The following is a 20887-nucleotide window of genomic DNA, read 5'->3' as shown; positions in this document are numbered from 1 at the left end:
AATTAAACCAATCAAGGAGGCCAAAGAAGCTAATTATTCCATTTAAATGTGAAAGTAATCACTACTGACCACTAATGTTTTCAGCACACCTCACTGCAGGTAGAGTAATTTACAGACCACCTGTGACGGTGTGTGTGTGTGTGTGTGTGTGTGTTCAGTCCAGGTGAATACATCCACTCACCTGTTCCAACTCCTCTCTGCTGCAAAAACCACACAATAGCATGTGTCTGTTATCTAGAAAGGAGAAACAGAACAGTACGATAAAGAATCCGTCTCATGAATAATCCACACGTACAGACCGACACACTGCATGCAAAGTCACACAAAACACACAACAGAGCCGGTACGTTTCATCACTGTGAAAAAAGTAAACCAATTCAAGGTGTAAATATAAATATCATGAGATTTTTATGAGGAGTTCTTGAGCAAAAAATGTCTGGAATTTATTTATATCACTGATGTGATGTTTAGATCGCTGGACATTATTTTAGCGTCTTTTATTAAAAAACGTGTTATTTCTTTTATCACAGTTTAGCTGGTTTCCTTATGGAGCATTTAATTAGAGATATGAAGGGATTTTAATTCAACAGGCCTTTATTTGGGGTTAAAAAGGGCAGGTTTACTTTTTTTTAAGTGGAAGTTAGCATCTGATGATTAAATTGGCATTATTATTGGGGTTACCTGCTTAGTGTTTAGTCTTCCTTTCAGTCCCGTGATCTACACTCTTAATGAGCGCCAGGCTTCAGGTGTACTAATCACAAAAGAGAATTCAAATTTCGAAGTGGACTTCAGCTGCGATGTTTAAAGGCACGGAAAATTACAGTGCATATACAGCGTTGTCAGGTTAAAGGACAGAAAGGCAGAGAGAGGTTAGCAGAGACAGTGATGAGCCGCAGGTAAAAGACACCGCACTGTTTTTCCACTCAGCAGTAACATGCTATCAGAGGGTGAATACCAAGATCTACATCCTGTATGGCCCATTATGCTCTTCACGAGCCAGCTGAGAGTATTTAAGGCATTATTATGGTAATATATGAGGACTTCTTACCTCTTTTAACTCCATATCATTCTCAGAGTCAATCAGTGTCTGTTTAATGATGTAAAACTTCACAGAATGGATTAGGAGAAGAAATTTATTAGTTTCTAAATAAGAAAGTGACCAAGAATTCAAGGATGGTTGAGCAGGAATATAAATTATTTAACAAATGAGGCATTGGGGGACAAGTTGGTGGGCTTTCTTTATGAAAAGAGTTGGCTATTACCTGAAAGCAAACGTTAAATGGTCTGGGTGTCCGTTATGTTAACAAACTGCAGAAAAAATACCAATTTATAGCTCCGTCGCCACCTATTTAGAGAGTCTTACACACTGTGAGGTTTATGCTGTTTTTATTAAATGCTTTATGTACAAATACAGATTACACACAGAACAAAGCACGCATTATTAAACACACACTGTACATTGCTGATTGCTTTCAACCCAAACAAAAAAAAAATAAAAAGGTGTTTTGCACGATTACGATTTCACAGATTATATCATTTAAAATTACAATATAACTTTATTCTGTGGTGTCAAGCGTCCACAATGAAGCCGTCAGAGTTTCATATAGCAATCAGTTATGGGGAGAACTCGAGGAACGATTTGGATTTCTGAACATTTAATATTTTTATACGACACGTCCAAGTCATTTTGCATTCAGGTCTTCAAGTTGCGGGAAATGTTTTAGTTTCCATCGGTTGCCTTTAATGGAGAGTTCAGAGCTGTGCGCGGTTCTCCGTCTGCTGTCTGGAGGAAACCACTCTGAATCTCACACGGTTAAGTTTTGACAATAAGGTGTTCGTCTGGAAAAGCTCCACTTAAACCAGACTGAGCTCACTGCCAGACCAATCAGAGGACTGTGGAGAAAGGTGATGGAGGTTGAGCTCTGGCTAGTTAGACTCATCCTGCCTGGAAAGTAATTTTGGATGACGCACAATGAGCTTAGCCTTGGGTTTGGGCACCATTTTCTTATACTATAAGCTTTTTTATCTTCCAACAGTTCCCTAATTTTACAAAGAACTGAATTCATAAAAGTAGTTTCTCCTACGAGGAAAAAGGAATTACGTTCTTGGTGCTGTCAGGTGGAAGTCTGAATCACCTGTGCACTTCAACCAAATTGTGAGAGGCATCACGGCAATGAATGGTTCTAGTCTCCGTATCTCTCACAGCGAGACATGATGACTCTATGAATGGGGCGCAGCGAGCGTTTCCAAAGGCAGAAATATTGTGTAGTTTAATTCCGGCATTTGGGGTTCGACAGTAAACCTTGTTCACTGCATTAAAAGCAATAAATGGAAACTAATTTGAAAAAAATTAGCGTTTGATAAGGGCTGGAGGTGGAATGAAGGGAAACAGCCAATTCTGAAAACAACCCTCGTGTGTGTGTGTGTCTTTTCATTTCCTCTCTTTTAATAAAAAAAAAAAAAAAAGAATCTGAATACTGCAATAAGTTGAAGTAGATTTATGTGCTTTCTGGGGTTACTCTTTATTTCCTCAAAGGAGATAAACCAAAAGGGAAATGTTACATTTTACGAGGAGTTTAAAAATGTATAAATAGTTTGAAAATGGAGGTCACATATGTGGAGCACCTTCAGTATCTGCCATAGGGATGTTTTCTGAAGCCCCCTCTTGTCAGTCGTAAAACTGGGGCTTTGAGACTGGGACGGGTAGTCGCCCACTCCTCCTCTGCAAAAACAGTTAAAGACACAGCGTGGAAGCAGCTGCAGTCACTGTGCAGAGAAAGTTCATGTCACAAAGTCAAACTGCGAGCTCAGGTATCGTTTACTATCCTCTCACAATCCATTTATCCCAAGACAAGAAAATTCAAGCGAGCAAATCCGGTCTTCTGAGGTACCACAGAAGCTTCTCTCCACAGAAAATTAATTTCATAATCTCTTTGCCCTCTGTTGGACCAATACAGAGATCTGACTGTCAGCAGCTCCTTCCTTATGGAGCCAAATTACATAAAGATGGCCGCCGCTGCTGCACGGCACATTGCACTGCTTCCAAATAAGAAAGTGTTTATGGAGCAGAAAATCAAATCATTGCCCCCTTGGTTTTGGTTTGGTCCGACCTCAACACCCCAGTGCACAACTCATTGCACTGAAAATGAATGAGCCTGCAAACCGGCTGTGGCAACCAGCTTCTCGCCGCTGCCATGTGACAACCTTGTAACTCCATTTTTGCTGATTTTAACATTTTTACTTGCATGTTTTACTTGAGTAACTTGAGTAAATTTGACTATTTTGCTTATGAAACCTTGTAGAATGGAGATTTAGAAATAGTAAACAGTTTTAATTTTTACATGACAGCTGTGTTGTGTGCACAGCAGAAGTTACTCAGCCGATAGTAACAGCTTTTCTGGAATAAGCCAATGACGGCACACATCCAAAAGGCTAAACTCTCCACCTTTACAACGGGCATGGGTTTGGCCCCCTGAGCTTCCACTGGCACGTTCACTGCTCTAGTCAAATACAGCCTGTAGCCAAGAAGGTAGGAGGGGTGATGCATGCAGGAGAGCCTCCCTGGGTGAGGATGATTAGAAGTGGGCTGGAACCACAAGGCTTTTCCCTTTTGTTTCTCTGCTGTGAAACATCTTTTAAATATCAGTGAAGCAGAGCCAGGATTGTGTGGCCAAGACTTTTTTTTTTTTTGTTCTTGTCAGAAATGAATCTAAAGAAATTCCTAGGATGTCTTAAAAAGGTTTTTTTTTTAAAATGCCTTCACTGTGTCCAACAATTAGACAAACTACCTTTTTATTAACACGCAAATTATTGCATTTTTGGGGGGAAATATTAAAGTCTAAGGCTTAAAGTCAGGCACACTGAAACTGTGCTGATGCTACTAGATATTGGGCATCCCAGTGCTGGACTTTCCTAAATAGTGTGCAGAGCTGCAACTGACAGTTTTCACTATCAAATAACCTACCAAATATTTACATCTGAGCAACACTTTGCTCTATAAAATGTCAGAAAATAGTGGAAAAACAACATTTTCCTAAAACCCATGGTGACACGACCTCCAGAGCTCAAAGATCTTAAATTTACAATCATGCAAAACAGAGAAAATCAGCAATTTCTGCAAATAACCGAATAATAGTTTCAGCTTAAATTGTGCTTAAATAATGATGACGGCGCTTTTGTCTCTTTAAACAATTTACAGTGCGAGCAGGTACGGAGAGAGATGGGATGACTCATGACTCGATGATGAAGTTCTGCTGGGTACAAAATAAGCTGTACTTACTGTAGTTGTTGTAGGATTCATCACTAGTTCCGTGTCCGTACTCATAATATTCTGAAATGCTAAATCAGACAAAGAGAGATGACATCGGTCAAACTAAAGAACAACAAGCTATATTTGCTCATAACTCGCATGATTGCTCGTCTTGTTGTTCTGAAATAGGGAGAGGAGGTGAAACATTTTGCTTCATCGTGGTTCTTTAGTTCGTACTGAAGACGAGGAGCTTCACAAATACATATTTTCTCACTTCAATAACTTCCTAAAACTGTTGGCTGCAGGAATTTTAGCAAATGTTTTAGCAAACGTGTACAAAGTGTAAATAGCACATTTTCCCTTGCAGATTAATACACATCTGGTGCTCTGGAGTGTTTATAGCAGCAGGGTTGTGTGTGTGTGTGTGTGTGTGTGTGTGTGTTTTACTACAGTGCCCATGTTGCTCACTGATGTGTTTGTGTTTCTTGGATTACGGTGGAGTTAGTCAGATCAGTTCATTGTTAGTTCTGGTCTTTTCATGGAATTTGTCGACGGTAAGAAAAATATAAACGTCACCAGGCTCTTACGTCATCGAATTAACCGTACATGGAGCTAATGTGTGGTCCAGGATAAACAAAGTAATCTAAATGTTGGTCTTAACTTAACATTAACGGTCGTGTGTAGTGCTGAGATGCACAGCAGTGAAGAGCCGTTCGACCTCAGGCCACAGTGGACAGATGGTGAAGCAAAAAAGTGAAAAGGCTGTTTTGTTTATGCAGCAGTGTGTGTGTGTGTGTGTGTGTGTGTGTGTGTGTGAACTTCACCTCTTTGACTGATTGCTGTAGTTTTCCTCATAGGCCTCATAACTCTCATCATCATATTCTCCACCATAGCCGTCATCGTAGCCCTGCGAGGAGACACACAGTAAGCATTAAAACGTTGGCTTGTCTATAAGAGATTAATATAAAAACAATCAATACTTGGTTCCCCAGGCAAAGTCCATTACTTTGTGTCCATAATGGGAGAGGAAACAGGAAAAATTCATGTCCAACAGAGATTATTGATTAAGGGTTGCAGGGGGAACATGTCTCACTAGTGGAGCCTAATGGACACCTTCTGAGTCTTAAACTGCAATATGGATCTCAGCTATTGATAAATAAGCAGCTACTCGAGAAACAAAGAGCACAAAGAGCCTGCAAGTAACTACAGTCATGTTCAGTAACAGTAAAATGACCACGCAGCATGCAGCACACACAGTTTCAGACTTCCTCAATGTCTCCTCCAACATTACTACCTTTGAGTTTCTCTACAGTCTTTATCACTATTTCCCATAAACACACGGTTGTCCTCTTCCACACAGGGGAAAGGTCGCTGTGTGAAATGCCTCTGCTCTGTTAGATAAGACCGGTATTGAATTTTACACTACGCAGTGTGATATATTTATGTAACGACAATAAGTTGTCAGTGTAGTTTTGAAATGTCTGCAGTGCAAAAAGCTAATTCTATTCCAAATCTCTGTGTTGAGCATCAAACTGCCTCAGTTTAATCCAGTTATTGACTGTTTACATCTACCGAGGACTCTGTTCTCAACCCAGTTATGCAACTAACCTGGTTTTGGAACAATGCAAGTAAACATCCTAACCACAGAGGGGCTGGCAAGTAGTCTAGTGTTATATTAAATCTGATACTGCGGCATGTGAGCACCTCAGCTCTTGTCATCTGCATAAACCATCCAGTGTTCCCTCATCAGCTCTTTCCTGTGTGCTAGACGCTCAGAGGGTTGCTGCACCTTTTCATCTTTTTATTGTTGGCGGATTCAAGGGCCTAATTTCCCCTGGGGATAGGGCGGACACGTCGCTTTCACTTTTTTTTTTAAAAAATCCTGTTTTGTCCATGCCACTTTTCCAGTTTTATCTGATTTACTCTCTAAACTCAGAAACTCACCCGTCTACTGTCCGACTGCCAAAAAAAAAAAAAACCCAGATCAGAGGAGAGAGGAGCTGATCAAAATCTTGATACGCTCATCAGAGATGCTTTCAATTATGACTGTGCACTCACTGTAATTAAGTTTTATGAGCTTGTTGGACTCTTTGCCCCAAGGTTCGAGTTATGATATGAGCTAAGTGGGGGTCTCTAAAACAACTAACGTCAGGGAGGCGATAAATAGATAGATAAATAAATAACTAGATAAATAAATAATAGTCTTACGGGTGCACTTTTCATGACAAACAGAGTTCAGTGCTCATTATGTGGTCCAACAACTCTTTCTCTCACACACAGCATAGCGTAGTATGGTGGGAAGGACAAATGCATTATTTGTGATTTAAATACTAATCTAATGTTTAATGTATTAGCAACTACCACACATGTTTTACTGCTTTTATGGCTGCTCAGACTCTTCTTACAGGCTGCCCTACCATCTCAGAGGAGGTTTTTTGGACTGTAATTATCATAAACTATCAGGTATCTATCAGGAAAACCTGAAATGATTATAGATCAGTTCAGTAAAGAAGCAGCAGGTTACATAACATCTCTAATTTTCCTAAAACTACCACTATTAGGCAACGCACAACAATTCCCTCACAATTTGTTAATCTTAGATTGATGTGAAAGCAGGCTCTGACTTCATCGGGTCCAAATCTGCGCCCTAGTGTGGACTGCTCCGTCTGAGGAGAGCACTGCACATAATATTCTGTTCAATGGTTTATTCATGACGGCAGGGATAATCAATCTCAGCAGACCAAAGGCTCACGTAAATGCCTTAACCTGAAAAACACCTTAACTGGAGAAAGGCCAAAGAAGAGAGCGGGAAACGGAGTCCTTGTCTGTTCCTGTAATTGTTGGATCTTGCTCATTAAAATACATTTAAGTGGAGTTTAAAGTGCTTATGTTTCGTTTTCATCAGGATCTAATCTCTTCTAATCCTTCCTCACAGCTTGCTATTTCGAATCAAGCTCCACCGCGATACATGCAAGTGTTCAGCTCCTTTGAGAGGTCGCATACATTTTAAATCAGCAGAATAAAATATGTTGAGGGGTTCAGCGAGGCCTTGAAGTCGCATTACTCCTCCATGTCTGCCTGTAACAACAGAGTAACATTATCTGGCTTTAGGTGTGGCTGCTGTTGGTAATGTGTTGTGACACACTAGTAGATGCATCAGTGTGAAGGATACCGAGTGCAGAAACACAAAAGAAATTACATTCAAGGCACTCGTGCACACGCTCCCGCTCCTGTTGGGTAATGCTGATTCCAACACTTCTGGCTCCTGTGTGGCTTTTATTTGTGCGAACATGAATTTAACTAAATTAAAGTTAGGGATTATGTCAGGGATTAAGTTGTTCAGGGGATCCAATACTTCTCCTTTTTTCTCGCACGAGTCTTTCCCCACAAAGGCAGAGTCAGAGACCTGCGTATCTCAGTAATTGACTGTTTTGTTGGCAATCCCACAGGACGAGTCGCTCCACGCTGGACCATGAACGTAAAGCAATCACTGGATTCATTTCAGTTAAACGTGTCATAAAAATAAACCTTCAGTAACGAGAGCTCGTGTAAAACTTCAGTTTTTCACAGAATATTTATCAAAACCAGTGCTTGTAAAGGTATTTGTGCTGCCAGTGTTCTTAGTGCATTAGATAGGACATTTGAACTCAGCGTAGCTCAGCACACAGTGTGTGTGTGTGTGTGTGTGTTCACCATGAGGAAGCTATTGATAAAGTTATCTCACTGTCATGCTGCTTTCTAACACAACAGTTATCCAGTTTGTGCTTTTTCATCTACAAAATGTCACTTTTCAAAATATAGTTTCTAAAGAAATATATTATTCCCAACTTTTCCTTGACTAAAGGTTTGGGTCGTACTACTGTGTTTTAATTTAATCTTTAATCTTCATTCAAATCTTTTACTCAACAGCTGCTGGAACCGATTGATTAAACTGTATGTTTTCGTGTTACAGAAGAAGTAAGAGTTACAGGTTATGTTAGAAAAAGCTGCGTTCAGGACCGACACGTTTTCAACCAAAGCACTAATTAGCTGGCTGGTCAGAACAGATGAAATATACTGATGACGGCCTGTTTTTGTTCAGTTTTGTGTGAAATAACTCATAACTTCAAAAAATAGTATGAATTTCAAGTGGTCAAGTTGTAAGTTGTCCTCAGCACCACTTCCTTTTTTAGCATATTCCTAATAACTAACTAGATATTATTTAATTCTGCTCTAATTATTGATGCATTCATGTGTAAGAATCCCTTTAATGTTGCAGCTGGTGAAGGTGGGGCTTCTTTTAACTACTGCTGGGTAGCTATCAATACCAATTGGCTTAACATCCATTTTTAATTATAGTGATGAAATGTGTGATGACAACTAAACGCCGGTGAACTCCGTCCGCCGAGGTAGAGAAGGTGAATCTATACACGCCTGGTTCGAGATGATTTGGGACAATGCAGATACTCGATGCACCAGATGTAAGATGAAGCCTTTTATTTCAGTGTCGGCTAAAAAAGAAAACATCACACTCTGACTTATCGCTCCGCCGACCTCAGGATTACTTCGACCCACAACACAGTCTGCAGTGAGATTCGACAAGGTGCTAATTAATGAGGCTTGATTTCCTCTTGTTTGACACTCATCTGTAAAAACAATTAACAGCGGTCCCTTTTTTAATGAGGCGGAGGAAATAAATCAAATGTTAACACAAGGGTGGAGAGTCCTCACTCAGTGTAATTAGGACAGCGAGAACCTAAAGGCCCTTAGCCCTGCGCTTCATTATCAATTGACAACCTGTATGTCCCCTGACAGTGACTGATCATCATAGGGAGCTGCCTGTGAATGCCGCTCCAAGCGGCAGAATGGGGAGGAAAATGAGATTTGCAGCCTTTTGTCTCAGTGAATGGATGCTGCTCTTTATGGCTTTCTACCTGCGCAAATTCAATCAGCTTGCGCCTTTTGTTGTCGCTTACACACCTAAAGCAGGAGTTCACTTGGGAATATATTTACTCAGACAGTATCGGGGAGCTTGATTATTTTCAAGTATAGCGGCATCAAGCATAAGTTTGTCATCTCGGCTGAACAAATCGTTTCTCTGCCTTAAAACGATGTTGTAGTTCTCGGTGTGCTCGTACAGTTTAGCATTAAATGTCTGCTTCTCCCATCACAGGCGGCTTCGGTCCCTGGTGGCACAGCCGAGGCCATTATGCATTCCACCTGAGTTTTTCCCTCCGTTAAATAATCGAGCAGAGGTGTGTGTCATACATATGCTTTAATAAACAGGAGAGTTCTTTCCATAATTAATCTAACAAATGTGAACTCAGCAGTGTATCTGAACCTTTTGTTAGACAGCAATTACAGCTGATGTGCATAAAGGTGGCCTGAGAGAGTGCTCGCCTTCAAGAAATATAAACAACCTCGCAAATCTCACGCATCTTTTATGTTCATGAAATAGATGATATGGGGGGGGGGGGTGGAATTTTCTCCCCCATTTCAAAAGGGTGTCCTTTCGCTTTTCCCACAGTAGATAGATTAGACTTTTTTTCTTCAAAGCCTCCCAAAGCTCTGTGTTTAATCACATTATGGCATTTCCCGCACTGCCTCGGTATGGTTGCAGGGCTCAGGTTTAAAAACCAAGCTATGCGTTTCAATTTTTACCAGCAGTTTGTACAACTCACGGTCGGCTGTCAGGGACAGAATCACTCTCAGATTCCTCTCTATTTTATCATCAGCCTTGACATTAAAAGATAAGATTTGATCCAGATGGGATTTGATCTTTAACATTAAACTGAGGCCATGGTCCAAGTCTATACAAAATGCCATCAATCACATCTTTAATCTCCCTCTGCTCTCCCTTTGCACTTTTCACAAGCAGGAACATCTACTGATTACAGTCCTGCTGCTCCTTCTGGGGGATCAGTACGTTCAGTCATTAACACTTCATGGTTACTAGTGGTAATTATAGCACTTCTACTGGAGTACACCTCAGCAATGCACCTAAAAGGTCATTTTTAGTCAGGTAATTTTCACATTAATGACTCTCTTTTGTGAGATTTGCACTTTTCAAACTTTCAAACTTTGTATTTTTGATGTGAAAAGTCGTGCAGATCACATGTATGCTGTAATAATGGAAATATCTTTTTTCTGATGCAACTGCAAAACGATTAAGAATAAAAGTTCACGCAGAAGACAATAGCTGACTGCTGAGCTAGCAGATAACTTATCACTGGAAAACAGATCTGCATTTCAAGCACTTTTACATTATAGTGCAGATGGGACATTCATTTTACAGCTTAATGCAGATGGGAGGCTGCTTCTTTATGTAATAAATGTCACAAATCATTGTCGAATAGTAGAGAAAAGGGGAAACCACCGACAACTGTTTGCTTTTGTTATTACGCTTCCCTCATAATGTACCTAAAGCCACCTGAGGGTGCGTTACTTTATATTCACCTAAAGGTAAACCAGGAGCAGCCATGTGCCTCAGATGACCACATGATATGTTTTTTCATAATGACATGATCTTGATAGATAAATAAGGAACACTTCACCTTAAAGGACCTGATGATCCTTTATGAATTAGTGAATAAATACAGGATTTATCAATTAATGTGAATTGATGCTACAGACACACAGCACATGAAATCCTCTCTGCTTCTGAATCGTATCCTTTAAGAGGAACAATAATGGTCACTGTCACTGTATTAGTTTTACAACACTGACACCATGACAGAGTCCATTAATCAGCACAATCTCAGGAGGATTCCCTGTTACATGATGACCTGGTCCACAGCAGAGATGCAGCAACTGTTTGTGGGAACTTCGCCCCAAATTGAGGAGAAAACAACAGTCTGTCATTCAGTGACTAAACACACTGACTGCAAACTACAGGAGGCGTGCATAACAACACGTGTGTGCTGTTTGTGAGTGAGCTATCCAATGCAAACTGGCTTCAGGCAGAAGATTGTGCAGTGATGTTAATGTTAATGTTGCCTGTGCATTAAAGAGTGTGGGACAGTGTAACTCCAACATGCTTTGATGCAAAACAAAGATTTAGTCATGTGACCGAGAAACACTGTCAGATGTTTCCTGGATTATCATTTTATGAAGCTGTTGTTGTGAATTATCTATTTTATTTTTTGATTAAGTTAATCCACGGTCAGTATATTATATACAAACGTGAAAATCAAACTAAAATAATAATCGAATCCCTTTTTGATAAAAAGAATAATATATTTACACAAAACTGCCAGTGGTTACATAAATATAAGTAAAGAGGAGAAATTAGAATAATTTGTTCCATAGCAAGATGTTTTCCCCAAATTATGGACACTGATTGTCATAATTATTGGTAATTAACTATTGGGAATCAGTGCGCTGTAACAATATCTTAATTAAGACGAATCTAATGTACCTGATTCTACTGATTCTACTGAAATGCTTGCTTGTGGTTCTTTCAAGTCAAACAAATATTGGTTTGTTGCCTTTTAAGAATAAGACTGACGTTATTCTCTGCTTTTCTTATTGATAAGAGAGCCAACAATTGACCAGCACATGTCTCTACACTGTTGTTACTGTTCCTACACTGTCTGAGGCTCTTCTGTGACTCCACGAGTTAAACGGCTGCACACAGAAACAGCTGTGCTCTGTAGTTTTTATCAGTCAGCGCTCAAACAGTGGGTTTCTGTTGGATTCTTTTAAGATGTGGACTGATACACATTTGGTGGTAAGTTTTCAAAGAAGCAGCAGGGTTGATTCAGAATAAACTACATGTTCATGTTAATCAAACTACATGTTAATCAGGCTTTGGCTACAGACAGTACTTGTTAGTGGGATCAACTCATTGTAGGTTTTGTGTACTTTCATGGGATTTGTTGACAACCAGAAAAATATAAAACATTCTTAAATACCCTAAATAAAATAAAAATAAATAAAAAAACGGAGAACTCAGTGAGTTTGGCCTTGAATTCCTTCACAGAATAACATCAAAATAACACTTAAAAGTGCAAATCTGTTTTTGCTTTTGGCAGAGCTGCTTTATGTGGTTTCAGAGAGCGTTAGACAAGCAAAGTATTGCAGCATTCTGCACAGTGAAATATTAAAAAAAGAAAAAAAAGTCTTTGCACAAAGAGCTACACTGTGCGAGGGAACAACAAGGGGAACAAAACAGAACAAAACAAAGTGGAGTGCTGGCGTAAAGGATATAGCAAGGTGAGATTTGAGGGAGAAAGATAAAGAGAAAATGTTAGGTTCATAAATTATAAAGCAAACAGATACATGATAACTATACCAGCTTCCTGGTGCTTTCCATTGAAGTTTTAAATCAATACCACCCTCTATTAGGTACAATTATGGACATTCTCACAGTATCGCTTTTAGGAGACGGACTGACAGTTTGACAGGGCCCATCAATCAACAGTGTGCACGATACCCATACACACCAAAGTGCATATTTTCCCAGTGACAAATACAGGATGTAACATCTGCTGCTGATCTATTGTTGTGTTTCAGTAGATTGTACAGGGCAGGATTCTTGTAGTGAATAACAACATGTAGTAGAGCATCTTGTACACCCGGTGATTGAAAAACACAAACAAAGTCGGACCTTTTGTATAAAAAGGTCTCGCTACATTCTGAAAACACGCTCAAAGAAAATTGTGTAATGTCGTAGGGAGAAAAAAAAAATTGAAAATTGAGATATGAGGGAAGAAAATGTTCAGGACAAACTCATCTTTCCATAATCCCCTAGTCTCTGCGCTCCCACCCATCTTTCCAACCTCCAATTACAAAGAGAAGAAATGGCTCGCTTTTTCCTCCTCAGAAATACACAGGCTCTACATCAGAACTCAATTTGGTTTGGTAATGAGACTGCGCTTGTGCATTTCCCCATGCAGACAGCCCAATCTTCAATTGCCAGCACACATGGGGGCTTTGCTTAGCAGGAAGGCTCTGAGGAAATAGTCTAGTAAAAGTGTTGCCTTTTTTCATTCAGATGAAACTTGGAGCTCACCTTGTGTAGTCTTTTCAAGATGACCTTGAGAAATTTCCAGCATCTGAGGACAAGTGTGATTCTGACAAGGGCCCTTTGAATATGTTTGATATGATCCCAGTGTTATTTTAAAGTGATGTGAACAAAGATTTGACAGACCGCTGGTCAAGGCACCACCTGCACATCCAAGTGGACTTCTCTCTCTCTCTGCATATAGATGGTGCAGCTCCTCACAAAGCAGCGCTTCATGACTTTCCCTCACGCAAAGTTACTTCAGGTTTCTTTTCCTCAAGGTGACTCGTTGTGTTTCTGTTTATAGAACATTTGTTTGTTAGCTTTACGGAGCCCCGCTGGTGTTTTTGTTTGGTTTAACCGACTACAAATCACATCCACTTTACTGCGGTTGCTGCTTTTTCGCCCTATCCATTGGCATCCATTCATTTCATCCCAGACGGGGGAATCTCTCTCTCTGCAAGCAGGCACTGATGTAAAAGCTGATCCTCGGGGCGCAGGCATCTGGTCCAGGTACATTTGTAATGCTCAGGTGACCATTTTCACATTATACCAAAACATGTTTGCTTATCACTTGTCCTATTGAGTTGACATCCCAATGTAGAGACTTTCATTCAACACATTGGTTCTCAAAGTGTTTCACCACCTCTAAAAAGTGAGGCAACATTCTCATTAACCAGTTTACAATACAATTACTGCATTAACATTATTAAAAATGCTGCTAAACATGCAGTTAGTTCTCCAGGTGCACAGCAGTCAGACATAGGAACTGTCAGTGAGTGATGGAGAGATTTGTCTCAGTAAGTAGAGCTCAAAGTTGATGAATCTCAGCCTTAAACACAGTAAATCAGGACGAACTGACCGAAGCCAACGGACAAAACTGACAGACCGAAGTCTGTCCAGAAGATCCTAACTTATTATAAAATATATGGTATGCTTTTAAAATGGTTAATTTAATAAGAATAAAATGTAGTAATGTCCTGCTTGCCCCAGTTTTCCAATGAACGCCCCACCTCCCCATGTAAGGCCAGACCCATCCAGATCACATGAAAGGGGATTAAACCGAGTCTGATTTACACACAGTTCAAGAAAAATTATTATCAGCTCTGCTTTCCAGTGTGTGCAAAAGAGGGATCGGACTTACATAGTCATCGTATGATTCATGTGTGACTGCTAACAGCGGGGGCCTGTATCCAGCACTCCCTGCTGCCCCCCTGGCTCTCGGAGTTTGCACCTCCCGCGTTAAAACAGTCGTGGGAAGTTTGCTGTGCGTCGCCGCCGCCGTCCCCCGAGGAGCTGCCGCGCTCCTCCCCCCGGTGCCTCTGTGGCCCCTGGTGAAGCAAACAGGCACTCAGACGTGGCATCAATTCACCATAAGAAGCAACATTTGTCAATGAGCCGTGTTGATTTCATTGTAAAGGTGGAGTTAAGACCGTAAGAAATCTGTTAAATCCCTCTTATCACTGTGCAGGCTGCCTCAGTTGGTGCTTGTCATTCAGAGTGCTCTGGTGAAACACGAGATAAGTATAACCTCCGCTGGCACCGAGGTAGATCTTCTAATGATCAGACGGCTGAAGAGTGTCACTTTGTGTCTTTCTCAGCTCTGCAAACATGCCTGTGGGACACAGCTTGGTTGTTTCAATAACACGATGGAGCAGTGCCCGCTCCATGTTTGCACAAATTCACACCTCCATGTGCCCGGAGCTGCTGCAGACACTGAGGTTGTGGACAGGTAAAGGTTTCCAAATGAGCGAATACTTGTTAAACTGTGGCCTTTTAATGTCTCTTTACTGGACAAAGGACTGTAAGGGCAGATTGTTTCCTCTTTGGAGGTGTGACTGACCACCGGCACAACCACACGAGCGCAGCAGTGAAGCAGTGAAGGGTGGATTTAGCATTGGCAAAGCCGTCTATTGTCTACTAACTTCACATTTTAACAGCAGCATGATGTAGGTGGGCTAGGACACCCTTTCTTCCTCTGGCACATCCTTCACTAGGTAGCAGCCCATTGTGATCCAAAAATACATGCACTCAAAGGGGAATTACTGGTGCATATTTTTCATGGAGATTTACAATAATTGCTTATCGGTGCGCCATAAGGAGAAAATCTGGGTATGGAAGTGGTGGTGGTGACTTAAATTGGGGGCGTCCCGTGTTGCTGCTGGATTTAGCTCATCTACATGTGCTGCCTGAATTAGGCCAGGCTGTCATGGCGAACTGTACCTGCTTACTCCAGAGGGACCGCCATGGCTCAGGTAGATTACGGACAATTTGCTCTAAAAATGAACTTGAAAGGATGGTGGAAGAGGCAGGCATTTCACACAAGTAGCTGCACGCGTAGCTAAGCCAATCAAATGCTCTTAACAGTAGGTTTTTCTGTAGCTGGTCTCTGCCTGCATCCTAAAATCCCCTTTTTTTTTTGAGCTACAGCACACAGAAAACAACTCTCATTTAAATTATCAAAAAATCAAGAGGGAGATGCTGTTCAAACCTTTTACCTACAACCTGAGGAAAAGAACTAAGAACACACGTGTATGAAATATTGAAATGTTTGCCGGAGAACCTAATTAATCTGAAAACTCACCATGAAGGTGGCTGTGTCCTCTTTTATTATTGAAACGTGCGTTTGTCATTCATGACCCGAGACTATCCATGAATGTGTGAAGTTACACATCAAACAGGTAGGCAACATTTGGGTGAATGCATAACTCAGTTAAAGGTGCATTCCTCTAGTTTTACACATGAAGACCACTTAAGAGACTCATCTCTTGTCGCAGGTTGTTTTTCCATTCGTATTAACTTTATTGAAAGAGGTCAGTATTAACAATAAACAATAAGAATAAAGCATTTTTCTAAATAATTTACTTTAAATCCTCATATTTCTAAAGCAAATAATTGACAGGGCACAGCACTGATACAGGGAGCTTCCTGTGTCTTTAATTTTCATTCTGTCTTTCTTTTTTTTAATTTTATAGAAGTCTAAAATTTATCATTGTGGCTTTGGCTGGAGACTGAGACTGTGCAGTTTGAAATACTGCATGGAGGTGCAGTACTAACATAAAGGACAGAAAAAATGAATTAAAGCTATAAATTTGGTAGTACTTTTGAAGTGATGCCTGCTGTGCTACATTATCCTCAGAAATAGCACCTTCATACCTTCAGACTATCTGCTTGATTATTGTATTCACACAAATACTCAACGGTCTTATTTCCCACAGGTGTGATCGGTGTTTTACCTGGTGGATATTGTGGTCGCCGGTCGTACATTCCTCCCTTGTGCGATCCTCCCTCTGCTCGACTCGTCGGAGCCGTTCAACAGGGAGAGCTCTCTCAGCTGCTCCTGTCTGATCTCGTCATTGTAGTCCTGCGGGACCGAAATACAGCATGTCTCACATTAAAGGAAAAAAAAACCAAAAAACAAGGGCATTTGTCTTCTGACTGCAGCAGATGCTCCAAACAGCAGCAAATGTCATCAAATTAAAATGATTCTTGACACACAGAGAAAACACATGGTGCTGCTTAGCATTGAATATGAAAATAAGTTCTCTTTTGGTTATGTTTGGACATAAAATGCAGGGAGAGAGATTATTAATGTAGGAAAAGACAATAAATACACCTGCAGATTCATTGTTAACAATAAGTCTGTGTTAATAAGAAACATTTTTTCTGTTTGCAGGACTGGTGTGAGTTGCCCTCTGTGGTGCCTGGAAGAAAAAAAAATGTCTAAACCGCCAAAATCAGGACAAGATTTCCAAATACTTCCTGCAAAAACGTGTATGTTGAGAAGGGGAATTAAATAAGTAAAGCCTTCCCCTCACTTTGAAGCAACAGATAAATATATTCCTCCAGGCAAAGGCTGTAATTGACAGTTTGAAACAACTTTGAGCGGAGTTTCGTTATCTTGTGATTCCGAGCCGTTTTTCTCAGCGCGTTATCCAACACGATACGGATCATTACACCGCAGATAAAGGAGTGGACAAAGCAGTGTTCATTATCTTGTCATTGCTGACAGATAAACAGGCTTCCTTCTCACAAACACATAAGCAAAAGCCCTTAAGGCAAACTGTTTTGGTAATGACGAGAAAGCGGAAGAGGAGCAAGGAATTAATTTCTTTGGTTGTCGATGTTTTGGACAGCAGCGTTTGTCACATTTTGTTTGGTCTCTGACTGGATTTCATCCAGAGCAAATTTCAGTTTATCTTTTTAGAAATGTGAGACGGTGTGAAGTCAGAGCAGGAAACAATGATCAGATCTTAGTAGTTAATTAACAGGTTGGAGAAACTGTCTGGGGAGCATTCATAAGGGAAGGACAGGATTATTGCAAGATTACAGCTCACACGTACAATATAATCTGATATTCTGGTGAAGCAGTGCCACCATTTGTTTTTCTTAAACCTTCTCTTTGTGCCGTTCTGTGTTTTTCCATGATGTTATATCTAGAAGTCCACCTACAACACACTAAACCACGAGGATATCACAACTGAGTGTCACAACTCGGCAATTTGCGTCGTTTTGACACTAAATGTAATCAGTTCTTGAACAAAAGCTTATCATTAGATGTGTATAATTCTGCAAGACGCCCATTTATTGTGCAAATGTGTCAAAAGTAAGAATTCTTACAGATATTTGTGTAAATATTCATCATTTTCTGAGCACAGTCATGTTGGCGGTTTAAAGATTAGATGCTGATTTGCCTTTGTTTCCACTGTATTGTATGATGGGTTTTATACTGAGAGGTGCACTCTTTGGGGATAACTTCTTTAAGGGTATTATCGCTAACTGCCTGGAAAATGATAAATATTTCTTGGCTGGAAAATCAACCTACAGCGGAGCAGTGGGAGGGATTGAGACAGGTGCACATAATGGAAGAAATGACGGCACAACTGTAAATGAAAATGGTTATCTTTGTGCTCGGATGGACACCTGGAAGCATTTGGTAGTTTAAAAAAAGAATCACTCCCTCTGCTTTTTTCTCTCTTTTTGCTTGAGCTATTTCCTTGAAATGACTTAAAAACTTAAATTGGTAATTAAAAATGTCGGATAAGCTTGTTGTCAAGAAATAATGATAATAAATGAATATAAAGAATAATAAGTGTGAATATCCCCGCCATGGGAAAGGAATATCTTATCTTACATCCAAGATTACAAGTATAAGTATATATACACACGCTGAATGTTAAAGGGAACTTTGTTTACAACTCCACAGCTTTTAATACCTTTAAACTTTCAGGATTTTTCAATGAAGGTAAACGGAGATGATGCATTTTTTTTTTACTCTGTTTAAACTATCGGACACAAATTATTCAAAGCAGGCGCATTTTTTATATCTTAAAACGTGTCTGGAGGGGGCCATTAGGAGCTTGACTTTGATCGTGGACTAGTTGATACCAAAAAACATCCATTTAGAAACTTATACAAATGTGCAGCAGTTCACCGTGTTCCTTCATGACCGCACTCAGTTTGACATTCTTCTATTCAAAGTGGTTTCAGTGACGCCAAATCATTCACGAAGTGATGCAGCAAAACATCAAAGGCATTGCTTCATAGCGTCGCTCATGAGCTCTGAATAGTTTGAACATTAAATAAATATTGATTTGAATCTACCGAACATTTTTCCTTTTATTCAGAGGGGGAGTGTAGATATGTGACAGGAAGTGATTGGAGACAGACGGGACATGACATGCATCAAACACCCCCAGCTGGAGCGCAGCCAGGGCGGATCAGTGTACGCCCTACGAGGTATCACATCAGACAGGTAGCGTTAGCTGTGACCACGTACGCTGATGCATCTCTGCACGCATGCATTCACACATAATCACAAGAGTTATGACAGGAGGCGTGTCTAAAGTGTAGGGGCCACTCCCACTCAGCTGTTCTTTGGCTCATGACCAACCTTTTCATAAAAATCTTCTGAAAATCTGTGAATTTATTTGAAAGTTATGCTCCTTTCTGCTTTAGTCTGTTGCCATGAACACAAACACACACACACACACACTCCACCTGCACGGCACATTTCAAGCTATGGAGCTGCTAGTCACAGCTTAAAAAAACAAAGGGTGTCATGTTGTCACAGCTCTTCATTTACAGTAATAGGATATGTGTTATGCAGGGACCATATGATGAACAGATTTTGACACCCACGTGTCACAGAAGAAAAAAAAATCCTTGTGGTAGATTTCCAAAACATTTGCCACAGTGCACACATGTGCCTGTCTAGTTAATGAATTAATAAAGCCTGCAGCATTCTGTTGGTTTAAAGCAGACTAGCTCAGCTTTTAATTGGAAAGCTGTCCAAAGCACAACAGATACGCCAGAGCTTGTGAAAGTTGACAGAGGCGTTAGCATGAGAATACAGAGATAACAAACATGCCGAGGCTTCTCAGGTCGGACTGTTTGCTCGCTGAGATTAATTCTGACCATGCATGACCTTGTACACAGCTAGACTTTAGGGGGTCAGCACGTGAAGCATGGTGTTACCATTGGGTCTGTCTGCTACATGCGTCTGTTCCTGTGCTGGCTGGTTTCTTGGCTTGTTCTGCCTCTCATATGTCAGCGACACGAGTCTGTTGGCTGTCGGACCACTTTCACTACTAAGTTAGGGATATTCGGCTTTCAGGTGAAATTTCAGGATGAACCACCACCAATACATTTCCTGCTTCAGTTAGAATTGGTATTTAAACAGTCCTCCTCATCCTGCTGTTCACATTCTGACATCATGAGACCAAGACGACACCTAACAGTTGATCAGCAGCACCTCAACACTGGAGGCTTCAAACAGGAAGTCCTCAGACGGAGGTGTTCACTGAGCTTAGAGGGTCACAGAGTGTCATCAGGAGGTTGGAACAGAGATACAGAGACTGGAAGAGTCACAGAAAGGAGAGGAGTGGACGTCCTTTGGCCACGTCCCAATTTTATGTTTACCCTCCACTGTTGTTAGATTTTCTTTAAGATGAAGAAATCACCATTGCATGCTGATACTTAAATGTCCTACTTTCATGATATAATATCACTGTAGCATTCACTTTTTACATTTTCCATAAATTTCACCTGAAAGTCGAATATCCCTAACTTTTTGTGAACCCTGTATGAAGGAACGTTTCCTCGGATATTCTTCTGGCAAAAATACCGAATGTTTTTTGGGGTATTCAGTCTCAGTGGATTGAATCTTTAATTAAAAGAGGTGTTGTACAGGCAGATTTCCCCGCAGACCTTGAGACATCTAGTGATATGATTTTACTGAGTAAATACATTTCTCCTACAGAAACAACTTTGTTGGATTATATGGACGTTGTGTTTCCTGACGGTGAGGGACTATTTAATCCATACTATTGATATTACTATAATGACATTGCTGCTATCGCATGTGAAGATGCCAGATGGATGTGTATCAGAAGATGGAGTGGTTTCTTGGGAGGACGGGGCTAAGAACTGAGTGGTAATTTACAATTTATTCAGAGACCGAGAAGATTTATGGCACATGGAAATGCGGACGAGCCGATTTCAATTTCCAAGAGCTAACAAAATGTGAGTTGAAATGTATCTCGTGTTGGATCAGCTGACGCGAAGGACTCACACCAACCCCATCCATCTGAAGTACCTCACAGCCCTCTCATATCTGGTGAATGGAGTGTTTCAGAGAAGACTCACAATGGGCT

General features: G+C 40.6%; 1 protein-coding gene across 1 annotated transcript in view; it reads right to left on the bottom strand.

Moving 5' to 3' along the window:
• Positions 1 to 2627: 2627 nt before the first annotated feature.
• The window catches only part of khdrbs2 (KH domain containing, RNA binding, signal transduction associated 2), a 49994-nt gene continuing 31734 nt past the window's right edge, over positions 2628 to 20887 (bottom strand). Inside the window, exons 5-9 of the mRNA XM_070841469.1 lie at positions 16469 to 16596; positions 14377 to 14563; positions 5074 to 5156; positions 4280 to 4338; positions 2628 to 2722 (exon numbers count right to left, since the gene is read on the bottom strand). Of these exons, the coding sequence (XP_070697570.1) occupies positions 2628 to 2722; positions 4280 to 4338; positions 5074 to 5156; positions 14377 to 14563; positions 16469 to 16596 (552 nt within the window). The remainder of the gene's footprint in view (positions 2723 to 4279; positions 4339 to 5073; positions 5157 to 14376; positions 14564 to 16468; positions 16597 to 20887) is intronic.

The sequence above is a fragment of the Pempheris klunzingeri genome, chromosome 12 (genome assembly GCF_042242105.1).
Source record: "Pempheris klunzingeri isolate RE-2024b chromosome 12, fPemKlu1.hap1, whole genome shotgun sequence".
NCBI classification, from domain to species: domain Eukaryota; kingdom Metazoa; phylum Chordata; class Actinopteri; order Acropomatiformes; family Pempheridae; genus Pempheris; species Pempheris klunzingeri.
Note: the sequence above shows the minus strand (reverse complement) of the source record. Positions and strands in the feature narration are given on the sequence as shown.